Source organism: Polypterus senegalus, chromosome 1, assembly GCF_016835505.1.
Source record: "Polypterus senegalus isolate Bchr_013 chromosome 1, ASM1683550v1, whole genome shotgun sequence".
NCBI classification, from domain to species: domain Eukaryota; kingdom Metazoa; phylum Chordata; class Cladistia; order Polypteriformes; family Polypteridae; genus Polypterus; species Polypterus senegalus.
The window spans coordinates 170395045-170415753 of NC_053154.1; the positions used below are offsets into that span (position 1 = coordinate 170395045).

The 20709-nt window shown below is 36.9% G+C and overlaps 1 protein-coding gene across 2 annotated transcripts in view; it reads left to right on the forward strand.

The window, feature by feature from the left end:
- Positions 1 to 20709, forward strand: part of LOC120535168 (ephrin type-B receptor 1) — a 707928-nt gene that overhangs the window by 590366 nt on the left and 96853 nt on the right. For both annotated transcript variants that reach the window (XM_039762817.1, XM_039762826.1), the window contains one exon: positions 16089 to 16211. In XM_039762817.1, the coding sequence (XP_039618751.1) occupies positions 16089 to 16211 (123 nt within the window). The remainder of the gene's footprint in view (positions 1 to 16088; positions 16212 to 20709) is intronic.

The following is a 20709-nucleotide window of genomic DNA, read 5'->3' on the forward strand; positions in this document are numbered from 1 at the left end:
CACAGAAAGTTTTTTTAATAGAACATAAATGATGAAAATCTTTCTCACCACTTCAGTATAATGCTGGCCCCCAGTGGAAGTTATTTTTACACAATCTGTACTTAGTAGAAAATGCCAGTAGTACACTTGAAAATGGCATGTTTATTATTTGTGGTAAAAGGAATAAGAAGTAGGTCCTCAGTCCGATCCCATGAGTTTATCTGTATGTGTAAGTAAGGGATTTCTTATCCAATCTGTTTAAAAATGACAAAATTCTTGTTTAAATTTCCACTCTAAATATGCCACACTTTTTTTGTGTTCTTTGATGCTAAATGTTTGTGTGAAACAGCGGTCCCTCAACTTGTCCTGTTATTAGAATGATCTCTGACCCTGAAACTGATTTAAAAGGTAGTTCTTTGCCAATTAAATGAGGTGTCAAAGAAATGATCAAAGGTATTGAATAAATGTATAACTTTTCATGTATTACAGTTTTGTTAGTGGATACTTTCATTCAGTTGTATTTTAGCATGGAAATTCTAGTGTAGCTAAACCAGAATTTCCCTTTATGTATGCAGACTTCACTAACATTAATATTAACTTACTTTACTAATAATATATGACATTCCTTTGCCAATGACTAGTGAAACACAAGATAAAATACCTTTCCCATCACAAAAATTCAAACAGTGTAATGCTGGTTCTTGTTCTTTCTTGATTGGCATGAGATTATTGTTTACCCTCTGTCATCATTATCCTCAGACAAAAATAGCAGTATAAACTTAAATGTTATGTAACCTATGCACCTCACAACCAAACACTACCCAGAAGGATAAATTGATTTATCCAAATTTATAATAATAAAATAATACATTTTATTTGTATAGCGCCTTTCCCATGCTCAAGGCACTTACAGAATATAAGAAAAAATGGCAGGGTATACAGTATATAGCATTGTACAAACCAAATAAATAATCTATGCGAGATGTGATAAAAGCACAAACAAGTTTCTTAGCATTAGAAAAGGAGAGGAAGGAGCGAACATGGGATATGTTACAGAGGTGAAAGTAAGAAAGTTTCTTTATGTGATTTATGTGGGCGGAGTAAGAAAGGGAGGAATCAAAAATGACACCAAGATTCTTTGCAGTAGAGGCAGGTCTGATGAGATCACCGCCAAGATTGACTGGGAAGGAGCTCATTTTATTAAGTTGCACTTTAGCCCCAATTTGCAGGAGTTCAGTTTTGTTGCAATTTAATTTTAAAGAGTTCTGCTCAATCCAGGTTTTAATTTCACTAAGGCAGGTTGTGAGCTGAGAAAGCTCTGATGAAGTTCCACTTTTAACATTGAAGTAGAGTTGAGTATCATCTGCATTAAAATGATAGCCCAGTCCATAGCTACGAATAATATGGCCAAGGGGAAGCATATAAATACAGAAGAGAAGAGGGCCGAGGACAGAGACCTGAGGAACTCCTTGTGTGACAGGCGCCAAGCTGGATCTGCTGTTGCCAAGACTAACAAACTCTTGCCTATCAGTCAGATAGGACTTGAACCACTGGAGGGCAGTGCCAGAGATACCCAGCATGTTCTCCATTCTGGACAGTAGAATGTCATGTCTGACAATGTCAAATGCTGCACTGAGGTCTATAGGTATATAGCAGCACTTCAAGTTTAGAATCACACCGCTTTAATATGAAATCGATAAACCACAATAACAGAATAGACAGAATGCGTAGGCAACACACACTGCATAACCTGAACACAAGACTTTGGAACAGTCCCGTTCCAAAGCTAACCTCTGTGTGACCAGGTGTTTGCTGGATAGTCCAAGGCTAGCAAACAGTTGGAAAAATGATTATCTACATCCTCTTCATCTGCATTTAGGACTGCTCACCTCTTTCAAATAGAAACATCATACTTGTGGCTTTTTTACCGCAAAGTAGAAGGAGCACATGTAGTCTTTCTTAGTGGGTTTTTCAAATTTAGCATTAGCAGGTGGTCCTCATCAGCAATAGGTGAAATGAGGGTGCTGCTAAGCTCCATTGTGATCAGTATAGTATATTGTGCTTAGTACAGTACTAATTGAATTGCTATAGATATCTTTAAATAATACTCACATTTTTGTACCTCCATACTGGCTTGTGCTACATAGCCTTGACTTGGAAATGGAGTACAGATGTGCCATTAAAAAAGGCAATCTTAATTTTTATGACAAGAATTAGGGGCTCTAATCCTCAAGCCCTATTGTTAAATTGGAAAGTTCAGGCTGCACATGCATACACACACCCAAGGGTAAACGTAGAACACTGCAGAACAAACAGTGTTAGCATTATGAACCACAAACAAGTTTATAGCACACGTCAAAGACAATTTTATATCTCTCTATAATAAAAAAAAAATTCTGGGGCGAGACGAGACTTTTTAGCCTGCGACAAGATGTGAATTTTTCAGAGAGATATTTTCATGTCCCGCAAAACGAAACTTTGTGCCAAGAGATTTAACCATGCCCCGGAAATGAAAGGCAAAGAGTAGATGACAAAGTAGAATGTCGTAAAGAATTCAAAAACATTGGTGCAATACACATGCAAAGCAGATTAGAGATCATAAATGTACTAAAATTTGAAAGTCTCAAAAAAATTATAGCAAAGATCGCATTAGCACAAACAGAAGGAAATTATTACTCGGTGAAATAACAGAACAGCGAAAAGAGATCGAATATATTGTTCAGATTTAAACTTTAAGTCGTAAACTTGTAGATCATCTAATTTGTGTTGCCATCAGGGAAAAGTAGTGTTTCTTCCCAGTGAAGAGGCCCAGGCCAGGGGGTTGGTGAGCGAAGCCCCCTAGTACTACAAAAAGCAATATTTTCCTGTATAAGAAGTAACACTGAGCAGATGATGGAAAAAGGGCAAAATACTTAAAAACACAAAGGTAAGGGTTGGTTTAAACATTTTAATAAGTTAAATTACTGGGAGAAGCCTATTACTTATTTTGCACAACATCTGGCACGGTATGCCTCACTGGCCCTTAATGCAGAATTGCTGCTGTGATTGCCTATTTACCTCTACAGTTATTATAGTTATAGGTAGAAAGACAATAGCCCTAATGTAAAACTTAAAGAGAGAATACCATACACATTATTCTGATAAACTGAAGAAAAAATAATAAATTATTGCCAAGGAAGCAGGCAAATGAGGGAAAAGAATAAACAGTGGTGTAAATTGTATAAATGAAAGTGGTCCTGCAGAGTGTAAGGTGTAACAGTGAAGAGCAGTGTGGTGGTCATACTATCCAATACGTCTTATTGTGTCACTGTTATGCTTCCTTCAAATGTGACTAATTAACCATCACTTTCATTGCTAGATCTCATTAACTATGGAGAAGAAGCAACCAGAAAATCAAACTGCTACAGAAATCTCACTATAATTTCACCTCTCAGACTTTGATAGCTGTAGTATGTGGTTGTTTCAAAAAAGCAAAATCATTGATCCTTATCATCTTAGGATGTACTCTTACCCTTATGAAGAAATAATTATCCAAATTTAAGATCATTTAAATCCTTTTCTCTGATCAAATCTCTGCTTTTGTCAGGCCTTGCTTAGAGTGTATGGTTATATTTCTACCCCTATTCATTTGACCAAATTCAAACTGTTTTTTCATATCCCAAACAGATTCATATCATTAATTAATTAATTTATTTAATGTGCAGTGTAAATCACAAAAACACAGACAGAATTAAATCCAGATACAAATTTATATGGGAATTTCAATTTGAATTTTAAGAATTCAACTGGTGTAGTAATTTCTGAGTTTTTCCTTATTATCCTGTTTAATCAAATCATGGCTTAAGTGAAAATGTATGTTTTTTAAAAAAAAAATAATTATGAATTTGAATCACAAGAGCTACAGGGGTATGGCATGCTTGATCTCACTTTTAGAGATGCCTCTATGAAGGCAGAATGTGATGTTGCTATATGACCCGAACTCAGATACAGTGCAGAAAATGGATGACTATTGTTATAGGAATAAAGCTGTAAAATTACATATTTGCCTGCAAGACCAAAAATTGTCCAAGTGATCCTATCTGCATTGCACCCAAATCCCACCCTCCCACAAAAAAATGTAAAGGCAAAATAATGTTAGCTTCAATTTATTTAGCAAAGTTGTTACATTACACTGTTTGTGTAAACATCAGGTTGTCATTATTTGTGCATGTCATTCATTTTACAATGCTCCATGTAAAAACAGAAATCAGATATCTAAGAAAATCTAAGAATAAGGAATCACACAAAAGACTAGAATAAAAAAGGCGCTGTGTTTTTAATCCTACAAAGTATTACAGTTTTACCCAGAATGGGCAGCAATTAAATAGCACATGTCTTACTAGCTAACCTGGAGTGTAGACTATAATTAGTCTTTTTAAGAGTTCAAGCTCTTTCCTTAAGCTTAGAGCAGTTCCAAATTTGACAGGGATCATCACCTTTGACCAATACATAAACTTTCACCGACAACATATATTCAAAGAAAGCTGCAACTTCTTTTTTTTCCTTCCCAATCATTAATTTACTTCTTCCTTAATTGTGTATTTTATCAATTCAATTATCAAATTCATTTTAGGACTGTGCAAGATATTAATATATATTTTATAAGCAAATTCTAAAATTCTAAATTCAAATTCTAAACTTCTTTCAGGATAAAAAATATCATCAGAGTTTTCATTAATACAAAATCTCAGTAGGCCATGAGGCTATATTTCTAGTTAATATGTGAAAAGGTTTCAGATAGGTGTCAGCTTTTTTTAAGTGGCAGCTTGTTTAAAAGTTACAGAGAAAAACAGTTTCTGCCACTTGCTACAATTAAAATCAGGGTGTCCGTGTACAAAAAGAATCTCTGATCCCCTATCGAATTAATAATCCTGGGGGGATAGAAGTTTAAGCACAAGTTAACTCAGTATAGCCAGTTCTTGCCCCAGGTGGCTGCAGTGGTAATTTCACAAGCAACCAGTCTCATAGTCAGAGGTTTCTCAGTGTCATTTATTGAACTTGAGATTTAATTTGTTTCTTGTTAACTAGTTCCTGTATTTAATAAAAAGAGCACCGTTGTGGAGGATCATAGTGGTTGTAGATTTTCATGGCATCCAATCTTTCAATTATAGGCTAATTCCTATTTTGAACTAAATTCTTTGCTTCATTAGTCTACTGGTTTTCTTGTGGTTGAACTGAGTGTCCAATGCTTGTGTATTATTGCATTGTCTTTTGGTATACAGAAGTAGATTTATTATCTAGCCTACATGTTTTATATTGCCCTATAATGTTTACCAAAATAACTTTTACTAAAGACGATATTTGTAATGAATAATCCTCACTGTTAGTGATATTAGTATTAATAGCCTTTTTAAGTGTAAACAAATTTAAAAGACATAGTACTGTGCAAATGTTTTAGGCAGGTGTGAAAAAATTACTGTAAACTAAGAATGCTTACACAGATAGAAGTGTTAATATTTTATTTTTATCAATTAACAATGCAAAGTGAATGAACAGAAGAGAAATCTAAATCAAGTCAATATTTGGTGTGTCTAACCTTTGCATTCAAACCAGCATCAATTCTTATAGGTACACTTGCACAAAGTCAGGGATTTTGTAGGATTTATAGTCAGGTTTATGACTAACCAGTTATGCTAAAGAGGTGCTAATGATTATCATTTTCTATTTGTGTAAGCATTCTTAGTTTACAGCATTTTTTCACAGCTGCCTAAAACTTTTGCACAGTTTAACACAGAGTTAATTAAAGCTGCAGTATCTCCTTATAATGAATCAGTGAATCTTGTGTTTCTGGAGGTATTTTGGGCAGTGTCTACTTGCTTCTGCCAGATTCATTATATTAGACAACTGCATAAATACACTCTGGAAACAAGGCAGCTCGTAATAATTCCTAAAATTAGTTAAATTCTAATTTTATCTGTTTTTTCTCTATTTTCAGTCATTGAACTTCTATAACGCTACAAAAATTAATATAATTAATGTTACTTTTGACCATTTTATGAGAGGTGAGAGAACCTAAGAGGTCAAATTGACAACTAGGACATATTGCATACACATTATACAAGAGTTGTACTAATGTGCTGCTGTCCAATTCTCATTACAGCATTTAGTTAGCAGAGTTAACATTGGTATAGAACACTCAAAAGTCTTCCAAGCATTATTACCACTGTTGAATACTAAAGCAATGGTTCTTGAACTTTTTAATCTGAGAACCCAAATAAGAAAACTGATACCATACTGGGACCCTAGAAGGGGGATTAGTACCATAATAACAGAAGACAACTAAAAATGGCCATCTGAAGGAAAAAACAAACAGCAAAGTTTGTTTCCATTAAGGCATATTTCTCACATAAACATTATTAAAAGATAAAAGTGGAAAGCAAACATATTGATAATAAAACAATAATTTGTCATTCACAACAGAATTTATTTCTGATGTGTATTACTCTCACTGTAAATGTTTAGTGAAAGCTTTATCAAAGCTGAGTGAAATACATTTTTTATAATGGCTGGAGCATGAGAATATGATGATTTTTGAAGTACAGTATGAGTGGTAATTCACTATAGTCTTTTGAATCATGGTGCTAGATGAGAAATAAAGTGGTAAAAAATAATTCATCAGTATCTTGTCCTAAATAACATTATTTGTTTGTTTTTAAATAACATTTTCAAATGAGCTCCATGATTAACAATTTCATTCTTCTAAATGAGTTTGCAAATTTTTCAGCATATCCTAGTTTTCAATTAACAGTTCAATACACTGAATAAGAAAGTTGAATTATGTAGCTAAATAATTAATATAATTTCTATATGCTATTTGTATTTTATACTGTACAGTTGTTAGGATAAATCTTGAAAGAATTTGGCAAACAATCCAGTTCCAATGCTATTGAGTGACCATGTGCTGAAAACAGAGGGCTTCGCTCTATAGCTTTCTCACCTTTTGATATTTTCTGGTTTTCTTACAGTTCTCAATGGTCCAAAAAACCTATCCTTTACACTACCACTAGACTAAAATTTAACAAACCACTTTAAAATAACATTATGAGAAGAAATTATATCCATGAAGAGGCATGTTAAACTTAATACAAATCTTATTTGTACCTCTGTTAAGATTTAGATTCAATTATATACTGTAATAGCAAACACATATTGAGGCTTATAACAGTTGTCCATAGCCACTGAAGCTACACTAAATATACAACACTGCCTTACTGACTCGCCCCTCACAACACTCAGAGAATTGTCACCCTTGCACCATACCCATTATTTTCATTTTGAAATTTCAGACTAGTGCTGTGTTTCACTTCACCTCACAAGCTCACCTGTCATTCCCTCCTCTCTCCCACTTATATACATCTTTGGTTGCCAGTCATCTTAGTTTAATTGTTTGACAGGTTGCAAAGGTTCGTGGTAATATCATGGGGAATCTTTATAATGTTTTTGAACCATAGAAACAAAAGCTTTTTGTAATGTGCTAACAGAATTGTTTATAAGCTACATCTCAGATAAGATACTACTGCAATAAATAATATATTAATTAGAGGGTTGAATATCACATAATTAATGTTTGAACAAACGTGGCTGTTTTTGTTGCTCATTCATGCCAGCAACCCATCACAAACATATCCACGACACCCATTTAAGAAACACTAATTTAAAGGAAAAAAATATATATAAATTAGCAACACCATACTTAATTTTAAAGCCAAAGACATTTGTAGATTTTGTTTCTCATTCCAGGAGTCTCTTTTTCAAAATACACATTCACCTTGCCTTATAATACAGTGCGGGTAGCCTTAAGATTTGACTGTGTCCCTCAAATTAGCAATCAAAAACCTAGTTATGGCTGCCATTGTTATAAAAATACTATACATTTCATTAGACGCTCTTAAATGAATGCATTTCACTAGAATGAAAAAGGTATCTATGTCACTGTTGCATGCATTACAAAATACAGTCTAAATGATGGTGCACTGCAAATACTGACAGTTTGAGCAAAGGTTTCACAAACTTCTTTAGTGAAATTCAGATACCGTTTAAGACAGGGAGTCTACCACATCAGTCCTGGATGGCCATTGTGGCTGCATGTTTTTGCTCCAAATTTTATGCTTTACATTAGCTCTTTTGCTGGTTAATATTCCCTGCCCTTAGCTACATATTTTAGTCATAAACAGCTGCATACATTGTTTTTAATCGTTCCCTTTTAGCAATAAGATGCACATGACAAATGAACCAGCAGTTCTGCATCTAACTTGTTTCCATTTACACCTGCATGTATGTATCATAAACTATACAGTTTAATAAAATATGTGGAAGGAAATTGAAAAGAAACAGGTTAAGGACTGAGGATTACTCATATGTTTCAGATTACAAAAGATTTGGCTGATATTCTTGGAAAGGGGGAACTCTACAATATAAGAAATGGCAGAGTGGAAATACTAACATGCCATCAAATTAAATAAAATCTACTAAATCTTTCTGGCAAGGACTGGTTTCAAATTAAGCAATGCGGTTGAAACAAAACTCTGCAACCACTACAGCCCTGTATGACTTGCATTGTAGACCCCTGATTTAAGATATCACCAACACATTAGTAAACTGAAAGTTTCATGTAATTAATGAGTAATGTTAATTTGTAACCTTGTGCTCTGTTGTCCCCGACAAATTCAACTGTAAAGTAAGAGTTAAAACAGCTTTTTTTTTAGAAATATGTTTAATTTACTTTAGAAAAAACATGTAGGCGTTAAAGTAAAGACAAACTGAAATTAACCTTATTCTTGAAAAGACACTTAATTGTACAGACTCAATCTGCCGTAGGTAATCAGTTAATGATAAGAATTGAATTAGGCAAAAAGTTACTGTCTATGAATCTGTTAAACAAATTATTTAATTATGTTTTGATTACTGGCTTTCATATATTTCTAAATATTATTACATAAGATATAGCATGAATTAGAAAATCTGTATGTTTGTTTATATGTTTAAGAGTACATTTGCCTGTAAAATAAATAATTTCTTGAATATACAGTATTTTAGAGTTCTCACTATTTTTATTATGAGGGTGAATTTATAAAAAAAATCCCAAAAAGATATATTAATATTCACAATATGAATAAGACTTATGAAAATGCAACAGAAAATCAAATGTGCCATTAATATTTATTTAGATTAAAAGAAAAAAATGTTATGCAGTAATGAAAATGTGATGAATGTCATTTATTTTTGCATAAAATTGTCAGAATCTCCCATAATACATATCCATCCATTATCCAACCCACTATATCCTAACTACAGGGTCACCTGGAGCCAATCCCAGGGCGCAAGGTAGGAAACAAACCCCAGGAAGGGTGCCAGCCCACAGCAGGGCACACACACCCACAAGGGACAATTTAGGATCACCAATGCACCTAACCTGCATGTCTTTGGACTGTGGGAGGAAATCAGAGCACCCAGAGGAAACCCACACAGACACGGGGAGAAGATGCAAACTCCACACAGGGAGGACCCAGGAAGCGAACCCAGGTTTCCTAACTACAAGGCAGCAGCGCTACTGCTGCGCCACCATGCCGCCACATAATACATATCCTGAATATCAAATGAATTGGATGAGTGATAAAATGTGAATGTATGATTTAAATATTAACCTGGCTATGAAAGTGAGTAAATTGTAATCATTGGAGAATGTGATGTGCAGGTAATTTTTATGTTTTAAAATTAATTTTTATCTACCTGTTTTTCTGACCAACTTATACAATTTACTGTTGCAGTACACTAAAAAAATGAGTTCACTCTAATGCATTATATAAGGTGCTAGCTAAATTTCGGTTTGATCTGAGCTCATCGCTCTTTTGTACCAACTACTTTCTGATACAAATTGCTTGGAGCTGGAGGCTGACCTAACAGAGCAGGTGTAAGACCAGATCAGACTAGTTTAGAAATGATAAACAACTTAATTATATATTGTTAAAGTATGTGAGTGTTCAGTGAAAATTTATTCAAGTAGAGAGAGAATCTTAAAAACCCTTCAAAGAAGGTATCTGAGTGTGTGTGGACAACAAGGCTCCTGCCTCCATTCCATGCATTCTAAGTGTGGGTTCAGATATCTATATATATAATTCACTAAGGCAAGACAACCATGGAAAGCACGCCGGAAGAGGCGTGGACTCACTGAGCCGCCGACAAGTAAGACACCTATGGCGCACGCAGAAGGAGCCACGCCCACGAACTCCTGGCACCTCCGAGCCACGTTGACTGTTCATAGAGGCATGTTTCTCGCGGAGGTCAATCGCCATATGCAGCGTGTTAAACGGTTTGCGAGGGGTATCCCATGGGATCCTCAAAACAATCCTTTACAACTGAGGTTAAAACACAATGAAGTAAGCAGACTTTAAAAACTGCGTTTTCGGTTACAACGCACGACCGCGTACACCATAGCAAATTGTTTTACTGTGTTGGTTCGTTCCGTGCATCGTTATAGTGTTGCTTTTCTTGCTGATTTATTACATTACTGATTTTTCAAATGTTAATTTTCTCCCTGTGCTTAAAAATCATTAAAAACCGGCCTGATTATGCGGCGTATGGTACGCCGCGGGTTGGCTAGTATGATATGTTACCTTTATGTCAATAAATGTTATTTTCCATCCAACCCCAGGCAGGGCACACACACCCACACACCAAGCACACACTAGGGACAATTTAGGATCGCCAGTCCACCTAACCTGCATGTTTTTGGACTGTGGGGGGAAACTGGAGCACCCGAAGGAAACCCACGCAGACATAGGGAGAACATGCTAACTCCACGCAGGGAGGACCCAGGAAGCAAACCCGGGTCTCCTAACTGAGAGGCAGCAGCACTACCCACTGCGCCACTGTGCTGCCCAAGGACAAAAATAAAAAATGGCCCCAAATATGTCCATAATATGTTTAAAAAAACAAATAAATAGTAATACAGAAATGACCGTAAATCTAATTTAAATGTATCAAGTTTTATGACATCTTACCATGATCACAGTCATTAATGTAATTAATAAAATTGCCAAACTTATTGTGAATGTTTTGCATGCTGAGTCCTCTTCCTGACTCCTTGTATATGCACGATTGCACAACAATACAGAGCACAAATGCAGTCATCAAGTTGGCAGATGACACCACTGTGGTAGGACTGATACTTAATGGTGACAAGTTTGCCTGTAGGGATGAGGTCAGCAAAATGTCCAAATGGTGCTTCATTAACAACTTTGCACTCAACACCTCCAAAACAAAGGAGCTGATTATCAGTTTCTGGAGGCAGGAAGAGGAATCTGCTCCTCTATACATCAGAGGAGACATAGCGGAGAGAGTGCCTAGTTTTAAATTCTTTGGCACACGCACATCCCAGGGCCTCACAAGACCTCTAAATGGTTAGCCTACTGCTCCCACTCCCACCAACCACAACAGTCTACAATTGACATAATTATTTGAACCTTGTTAGAGAGTGTATTCACCACTGGTTAGTTTTAAAAATCCCATCCTGAAATTTATGACAAGAAGATCTTGTGCTGCATTCTGAGAGTGCGGAAGAAGTAAACTGGTCTGTTAAAGTCAGTTGACGGACTGGTCAAATTTTGGCTGCATGTTGGAATGGGATTGGGCACCCAGTGGAAGTTCATGGGGGCATCATGGTGGTGGTAGAAAAGAAAAAACAAAAACAGGGATGTGGCCAGTCCAGTTTCTAAACCCAGGAGAAAAAAAGGATGTCCACTATAGTGCTTGTTTCTCCAGTTTGCAGACTAAACATATCTTTTCAGTGATATCAGTTATAATGTGGACTGTAAAGGATGAAATGGTTGAGATTTACCTTCTTTGCTACAGAATGTGTTAAAGCATAGTTTCTGTGTGATGCATTAACAGGTAGCATGTCTGTCACTTCTCTCCTAGAAGATGGCAGAAATCACATTTCTCTAGATAACATCCCTGTCTCCTACCAGCTGCAGCATACTGTATGGAAGACAGAAACTTGTATCTTGGCCGATACACAGTTTGCCATGCACTTCTTGTTTGGTCTGGATTCCATCATCATGTCACAGGTGTTCATCCTTTCAATCTGAGGAGCGTAACCCTGTTGTATGGTGTTGGAGTGGGACCTAAAGATATTTGTAGTAGTATGCAACACTGTTCTTAGCAGTACAGCAGATCAAGTAGCACACAGTCAAGGCTAACATCTAAAGACAGGTTAAAGTAGTGCACTCTTTAGGTAATTTCCAATGTGGATAGATAAACCTGTGTCACACAAGTGGTCAAACACCACCAAAAATTGCCTGTACTACATATATAAGGGAATGCCACAAAAGATTGCAATCATAAGGAAAAAGGTGTCCAAGATGCCTTAGGTAGGCATACATGTGAGATTCATTTGCATGCCTGGTGGCTCACACTGTTTTATGTGGACTGTTGTAGCTTGAATACACAGTCTTAGGATAATATTTACCCCATGCTCCTGGTACATGCTATTCTGCAGTCTTTCCAGGCAGGTGGAATTTGAAAAATAACAAATGTATAGAAAACTGCAATGATGATCATGGACAGACCATTTCAGTTCTACAGTACATCTTGTTGGTTTGCCTTGAAAAAGCTGTTGCCACATCAGCAGCTAATAAAACAGCCTACAGTTACAGGAGTTTTGCAGCAATATATGTTTTGTATATATAGAAAATATAATTGTCTTCTTACTAGACCCCCAGAAACATTTTTAGATTTTGTAACCTGTCTTCCACGAATAACAACAAGTCAGTTAACCTTCCTTGGACTTGTCCACCACAAGAGCAGAAGTGGATCTAGTAAAAATGACTTAATTCAAGACTACAGCTCTCTCAACTAAATCTAGAGTCTACGGTGTTTTTTCTTGGAATGGTAGGGTGACATTGTAAGTTTAACTTAGAGATTACAGAAATTATTGTATTTCTCCATTATCTCACCAGTGAGTTTAAGAATACCAATATGTAGCAGAGAAACTGAAAAAATTATAAGAGCTGCCATCTTGGAGTATCCTGATCTACAGTTCATCTGTATGTTCAACATGGCTTTGAGTAATTTTGTGCCTAGGCCTGTTTTAACCCAAATAGGAAATACAGTTGAAAAAGTCCTTGAATATGTCTTAACGAAACTAATAGGATGTGAGCTCAAATACTGAACAAATGAGAATGAATGCCATACAGTAGTATGTGCTATGGTGAAGTAGCACCACTACCTGGATTGGTTCACATTTCATGTTTACAACAACTGTGCTTTGATCTGAGCATTTCAAAGACTGAAGGCATCTTTTTGACCCATATGTGGATATTACAGCTCCAGGTATTTTCATTCCAAGTGTTCTGTTGGAAGGGTTGTGACAATCAAATTTTATTTATTTACTAGGCTGACCCGCCTTTTAAGTTGACCACTTCTTAAGGCAATTCAATATGTAGATCAATTTGATATTTTATACAAACTCATTAATTTGGTTATATTGTATTTGAGCGGTATTACTTTAATACTCGTAGTTTCTCTTATTTTTCTGATGAAATTTAAACTTTTTTTCTATATTGAGGTCGCGCTTTTGAATCCCCCTGATATTTACTACGCATTGAGGCATTTGTACTCCATCAACATTAATTATTTCCAGAGACATAATTTTGTCTATTTTTCCAGTGCATCGCGCACAAAAGCAAGGGAACGATGGGAGCACCAGAACTCTGCTCACATCATGTCGCTTCGTACCGCAAGCTGCAAGTAGTAAGTCTGTGATAAGCGGAATACCGCTACGCTTTCCACTCACGGAACGGAAGGACAATCCCGACCGCTTTTATATAGTAAGAAAGAAGAAGAAGATATTGCACAGTTTGGAGTAGAAAATCATCTTTTACCTGGAAAAACGAAACTACAAATCCCATCATGCATTTCAAAATGGACGGGGCGTGTGTTAAACTCCGCGCCTGCGTAGCACTCACGGGACGGAAGGACAATCCCAACCGCTTTTATATAGAAGGATTTCCTCTGAATATTCAATGGCTTATCATCTGAAACTAGCTCATGTCTAATGTTTGTTAGTGCTAAATAGTATACACCTCTCATGAGACTAATCAAGAAAAAGTTGTTACAGAAAATGATTGGATGAATGTGTCTGATATAATGCTGAAATAAAAAAATAAATAAATATAATAAATAATAATGTGACATGAACCTCAAACAAACATGCATTCATGAAGAAATTGATATTAACATTGGTATTTATAACTTTTTCTATTTGCCACAAAACATGTAATCCAAGGTTGTAAGAAGCACCTAGGTTAAAAATGAACAGAATAAAAACAACCTACCCAACTTCCCTCATCTCTCATCTATATCTGTCTCGGAAGGTGGATACTGGTCAGTGTTCATGATCCAGACAGCATCTCCAAAGTATTTAAACAAATCTCAGGTAACCTTAATTATCTCAGATAATAAAGGGAATGGGATCTTTCAAGTACAATTTTAGATGACTGTCAGCAATTCACAAGTTCCTTTATTTCAGTATGCACCAAGCCACTATAATTCATCTACAAATTTTCATCATTCACGTTATCTCTTTTAAAATTGCCCAGAGTGTATCCAGTTTAAGATCCAAACTGTTAGTGATGTCATGAAGCACCTACGTTCCTAGGTCACATATGTTGGGAATGTTCTACACTTAAACATGTTTAGTCAACACCTTTTGAATATCTGTGTGTAAACGGTTTGGATATAAAATGTCATAAAAGTAATTTCCTACACCACACTATTGAAAACTTATTTTGCTCAACTGGAGAAAACTTTAGCCACCCAATTGCTGTTTTGTATTTTTCAAGTTGGAGCAAATCAAATTCTCTTTGCAAGCATCAATTCAATTTTTCTTTCAGAAGTTGGCTTGAGTTCCTAATGTAATTCTAAAGTAACGATGCCAGGCCTGTGCTGTGCTGAACCTTTTTATTTATTTTATTTGGTGTTTTAGTCTATATAAAAAACATAGAATTGTGCTTGTTATGTTCTTTTTATTTGATTGTGTTTGTTGTTTTAAAAAAATAAAATATTAACAAAAAGTAATAGAATAATTTGAACATGTGAAGTTGGAATTGTAATTTCCAGTTCACGCTCAGTTTACTTGCATATGCTGTACTATACATTTCCTTATAAGTGTCACAAAAAGGGACTCCAGACATCATACAAAGGTTTGGTGCAGCCACCCATATATTGTGATTCTGGCTGCAAACAATTCAGAAATAGCACTGGGTAGTTTATACAACTGAGTCCAAAACAGAACTGTCCTCCAGAGGAAGGGAGTGAGGTTTTATAGGGAATTTTGCGGAAGTGATGTCCTCCTCGGGGCTGGGACAGGAAATGATGTCTTCTGAGCTGAGGCGGAAGTGACGTCTTCGTGGGCTTCAGAACCTGGTGGGATTTCCCGGGAAAGGTCTGCAGGGAACTGAGAAAGAGAGTCAGCGCACCACGCCTCCCCCGGTCGGATGTGTTGTTACAATTATTTAAGCCCTTTAGCTGCCTCCTACTCGCACGTGCGTGACATAAGCAAACAGCATATTGTAATTAATCCATTTGTTACTCCCTCCCCCCAACACCCCAAGAAAGCCAGAATTCCCTAAATTACAACTGGTAAAATTGACTATTTGTGATGTTTAAAGATTAATTTTCTCAGTTCTTCACCTGTGATTACTTTATGCAAAAGAATAATAATTTACTTTATGGTCATGTGAACTGCACTGAACTGGACTCTTAAATCTGGTTATGTAGCAGGGAAAGACCTTTAGGAGGCCAACACTAATCAGGTTCTTTATTGCAGACCTGAGTCAAACTATAAGTCGATTCTAGTCCAATCTTGTCTTTCCTGCAAGGTTTTCAGTGTAACTGGCCAGATAGATTTAATAATATGTAAATTTCTGAACACTTAAAGCATTTTTTTGTCCAGATTTGGAGTTTGCCTTTTTTTTCTTAATACTTACTTTGTTTTCATTTTCTATGTTGTGCTTACAGTAAATAGTAATCTGTAGTTAACTATACACCCACTTGCACCTTATTCACTTTAGGTTCTCCTGGAATGAAGATTTATATTGATCCCTTCACCTATGAGGACCCCAATGAGGCTGTCCGTGAATTTGCCAAAGAGATTGATGTGTCTTGTGTGAAAATCGAAGAAGTCATTGGTGCAGGTAAGTCTTCCAAAGAAAGAGCTGGCTTAATATGAATATAACTTATTTAAATTCCAGTCATTTTTTTGAAGAAGAAAAAAATTCCAAATATCCATGACTGATTGCATTTGCATAGCTGCTTCAATTTATACTTAACAGTATTTTGAGAGTATAAACAAAGCAGTAGGATTTGAACAAAATAAATCCTTGTCCTTTTAATGTTACTTAAAGTTGTGTGGACACAATAGTATGTTTAAGGGCACAGCAACAACAACAGGCTGAAAATCTCTTTAAATTATACACTTTTGTAACAGTAATCCTGCAGCAATTTTTTTCTTACCAAAGAAAGAGTAATGCAAAATTAAAAATAATTTTGTAATGTAAGAAAAAACAATAAACTCCATCCGTCCATCTATTATCCAACCTGCTACATCCTAACTACAGGGTCACGGGGGTCTGGTGGAGCCAATCCCAGCCAACACAGGGCGCAAGGCAGGAAACAAACTCCGGACAGGACACCAGCCCACCGCAGACAATAAACTCTCTAATGTTAAATTAAGTGATTATATCTAGCATTTTCATATAAAGGGGGAGTAAGGCAAAATCAAAAAGCTTTTACTCCCCATCCATCTCATCTAAAAGTTTATTTCTCTTTCCGAAGAACTGCTACTGTTCTCCAAATTGTGAGTACCAAACCTTCTAGATTAAAGTGCTACTCTTCTCACTTGATGATTTGTGTATATGTATGTTACATAAAGGAAATATGACATTAACCCACTACATTAAGTCATAGGGACAGCACACACCTTCTGTTAAAACTCTGTATCTGCAGTGGTTAACATAAAGACCAATGGATTGACAAATTTAGCAAATGGGCAATTGAAACATAAAGAGACATGAAGGAGTAAGGAACTCAGTGGATAAAATTCAAAATGTACAAGAGCCAAGGTAGGTAGGTAAGTACATTCTGTAACAAAAGGCTTGGGATCCTGCCCAGCTGGGATACTTTGAAGGACTGGGAGATGGACAATACCTCCCCTGGGCCACGAGAGGGCGGTCGCCCTAGTCTGCATCAGGGCTACGGGATCAGAGCTTAGAAGCTCAACCCTGTTGGGGCCCATGGTCACCGCCAGGGGTGCCTGGAGTATTGTGGAGCCCTGGATTGCAGCACTTCCATCACACTCAGAAGTGCTACTGGAAGAAATTCCAGGCACACCCGGAGTGCCTCCTGGTGCTTGTGCAGCACTTCTGCCACACCAGGAAGTGCTGCTGGAAGAGCATCACAAAGCACCTGGAGCACATTTGGGGCATTATAAAAGGGGCCACGTCACTCCATTAGTTGAGCTGGAGTTGGTTGGAAGAGGATGGAGCTTGTGTGTGGAGGAGTGAAGGCGGCAGAAAGAGAAGAAGAGAGAGAAAAAAATGACTGAGACTGGCTGTTTAGAGCATTGTGACGTGCTGTATATTACAGTGAAAATAATAAACATTTGTGATTTTGGGCATTTGGTGTCTGTCTGTCTGTGTTAGGTGCTGATTCTCCACAATACATGCTTACATACAATAGACAGATAGAAAGAATTTATTGATCTTTATTAATCAATAATCAAATGTTTCATTTACAATAACAAAAGTAAAGCAAACAAAGAGAACCCCAACTCATCCCCCAAAAAATAGTTAATTCTTATGTCAAATAAATCAATTAATTATCTTTAAGTTTATAAATTGCTCATGAACACACCATTTTTCCTTAAAAGAATTCACATTTGCAGTCATTCTATAGTATTTATTTTCCAAAAAAAACCCTGGCTTTTATAAGTCCATGAAATCTTTTTATCATGTCACTTTGTTTGTTTGACTTCACTTTCTCTTTTCTGGATTTATAAATGGCCAGTTTGGCCTGTCCAGTAAGGAAATTACCAATCATACATTCATCTTGATTATTCTTATTTCCATTAATACCATAAATAAATACACAATAATTAAAAGACAAGTCAAGAACACTAAAAACAGAGGTAAGAACTTTTAAAAGAGGTCAAAGTATAGAACAGAAGAGAAAACATTTGTCTGTGACTGAAGAATCAAGTAGTGAGACATATGAGTTAACAGCAATGAGGCCATGCAGCACATGCTATTGCAAATTGCTAGTTCTTTTGTTCAATGGTGGTCTATTTAAGTTCTGCCAAGCTGGCCCCGGTGTCTCTGCTTTCTCCATATCTGATCCTCCAGGGTGTATCTGGTGTTGTGCTCAGTGGTTCCCAGTGACATGCCAGCACACATAGTCTGTAGCACTTTTTCCCCAAAGTACTGTCTAATGAAGTCGGTCTATTCTGTAGATGATGTGCATGCATGACCTCAGTATCCTCAGGTTCCAAACCAGCCGGTACCACAGTCACATCAGGAAAGCCTTCAGTGGCCATCTCTGCCCCTGAGGAGTTTCCCAATAAGACATTTTGCATTACCAGGATGGTTGGAATGGATTTTTTGTAGCAGCTGGTTAGCCTGTCTCAGTAAGTGAAGTTTCAACACCACCACCATCTATCAGGAGGTGGACCTGGATCATTGTAGAGTTCCTTAATAATGATTGGACTCTTACAGGCTGTGTGACTTTGAGGTCCAGGATTGGGTATTCCACAACACACTGGCAGAGCTCCAGTCAACGCAATGCTCAAGAAGATTCCAAGCTCTGAGTAGACTGCTATAGAAAGGAAGAAAGTCAGAAGCTGACAGCTGTCTGTTGTCCATTAAAAAAGTGCCTTGTTGATATTTTGCTTTTCTACTTGTCATAACAAGACGCAGGCAAGTGGCCTCCAAGACAGGTCTGTCAGATAATATAACAGTTTTTACAAAGCTTGCAACCAGAAATTAAGTCCTTGTCCTCCTTTATATAAAGGTAAATATAGCACACACTGTCTCATCTAATGCCTTTCATTCCAGAAAAATTCAGGAGTTGTCTCTGAATACTAAACAAGAGTTCAAGAGGAGGTCCAAGACACATCAATTTATTCCTCATTGCTGAGGCTACTAAGTTAATAATCAAAGTCTTTCCTCTGTATGACAGCTGCAGTAAAAGCCATTTCCAACCCCTCAAGTGACTTTTCACATTGTCCAGCACTCCTTCCCAGTTCCTTTTCTCAAAAACCTCATCCCCAAGGTAAATGCCAAGATATTTCAGGCCTCCTTTTGTCCACTGGAGTCCCAAAGGCAATTTAGCTAGAATCTCACTCCATTCCCCTATCAATACTGTTGAGCTCCTCTTCCAATTTGCCCTTGCCGATGACACCCTCTGAAAGTTTTCTAAAACAGACACCATGCCATCAACATTTGTTTGGCTGGCAATGAGAACCATGATGTCATCTGCATATGCCACTGTCCGAAATTGCAAGGGGCACCCCGGAACAGACAAACCTCCCACTACTCTTTTTAATTCCCTTAACAAGGGTTCAATAGCCAGTGAATACAACATACCCACCAAAGAACAGCCCTGTCTGATCCCTGGACCCTACTCTAAATGGAGAACAAAGACCTCCATTTAACTTCAGAACATTTTGAATGTCATTGTAGAGCAACTGTACCATTGAAACAAACATATTTAAATCCAAAGGCCTCACGAACCGCCCACAAATAGTCATGATCCACCCTATCAAATGCTTTCTCCTGATTAAGAGAAATGAGCCCAACCTTCAGACCAAGAAGGTAGATATATGCATAATTTCTCTGATTAGAAAGATGTTGTCATGTATGGATCTTTTGGGTACACAATAGGTCTGAAATGGATGAATCAAATAGGCCATCACTTCTTTCAGTCTAATTGCCAGAGATTTAGAGATGATTTTATAGTCTGTGCGGAGTGTTGCCAAGGTCCTCCAGGTCTTTATGTCACTTAAGTCTCCAGATTTGGGCAAAAGAGTGACCACTACTCTGCAACAACTCGTGGGCATCAGTCCCATGTCCACACTCTACTGGAATACAGCCAAAAGGTCAGGTCACAAAACATCCCAGAATGTTTCATAAAATGTGACTGGAATTCCATCAATTCCTGCAGCCTTCCCTTTATTTAAACTCTTTATGGTAACCTTCTGCTCCTGAAGAGATATATCTTTGTTTAATTTGGGTAGAAGTTCATCAGGAACTTTGGACAAATCTTCAAAAAAAAGGAGAACTCTGTTTAGGCTTCCCCAGCAATTCTTTAGAGAAGAGCTCAGAATAAAAGTTCACTGCCCTTGAATGAATTTGACCTATTTCTCTCAGTTCTAGACCTTCTTGTGATCTTAAACAGTGGATCGTTCAGCTCTGACCCTGTTTCCTTTACAGTCCAAAAAAGGACTTAGTTGATGCATCTGACTCTGTTTCTGCCACTACTCCTTGAACTTTATAAACCAGCAGATCAGACAAAGCCACCTCTTCCTCCTTAACTGTTCCAGTCCATATTCAGAACAGGCAGAAGCCATGTTTTTCTGGAGCTCTGCAATCTCTTCCTCTAAAAGAACCATTGTTGACAGAACTGGCAATTTGCATTTTT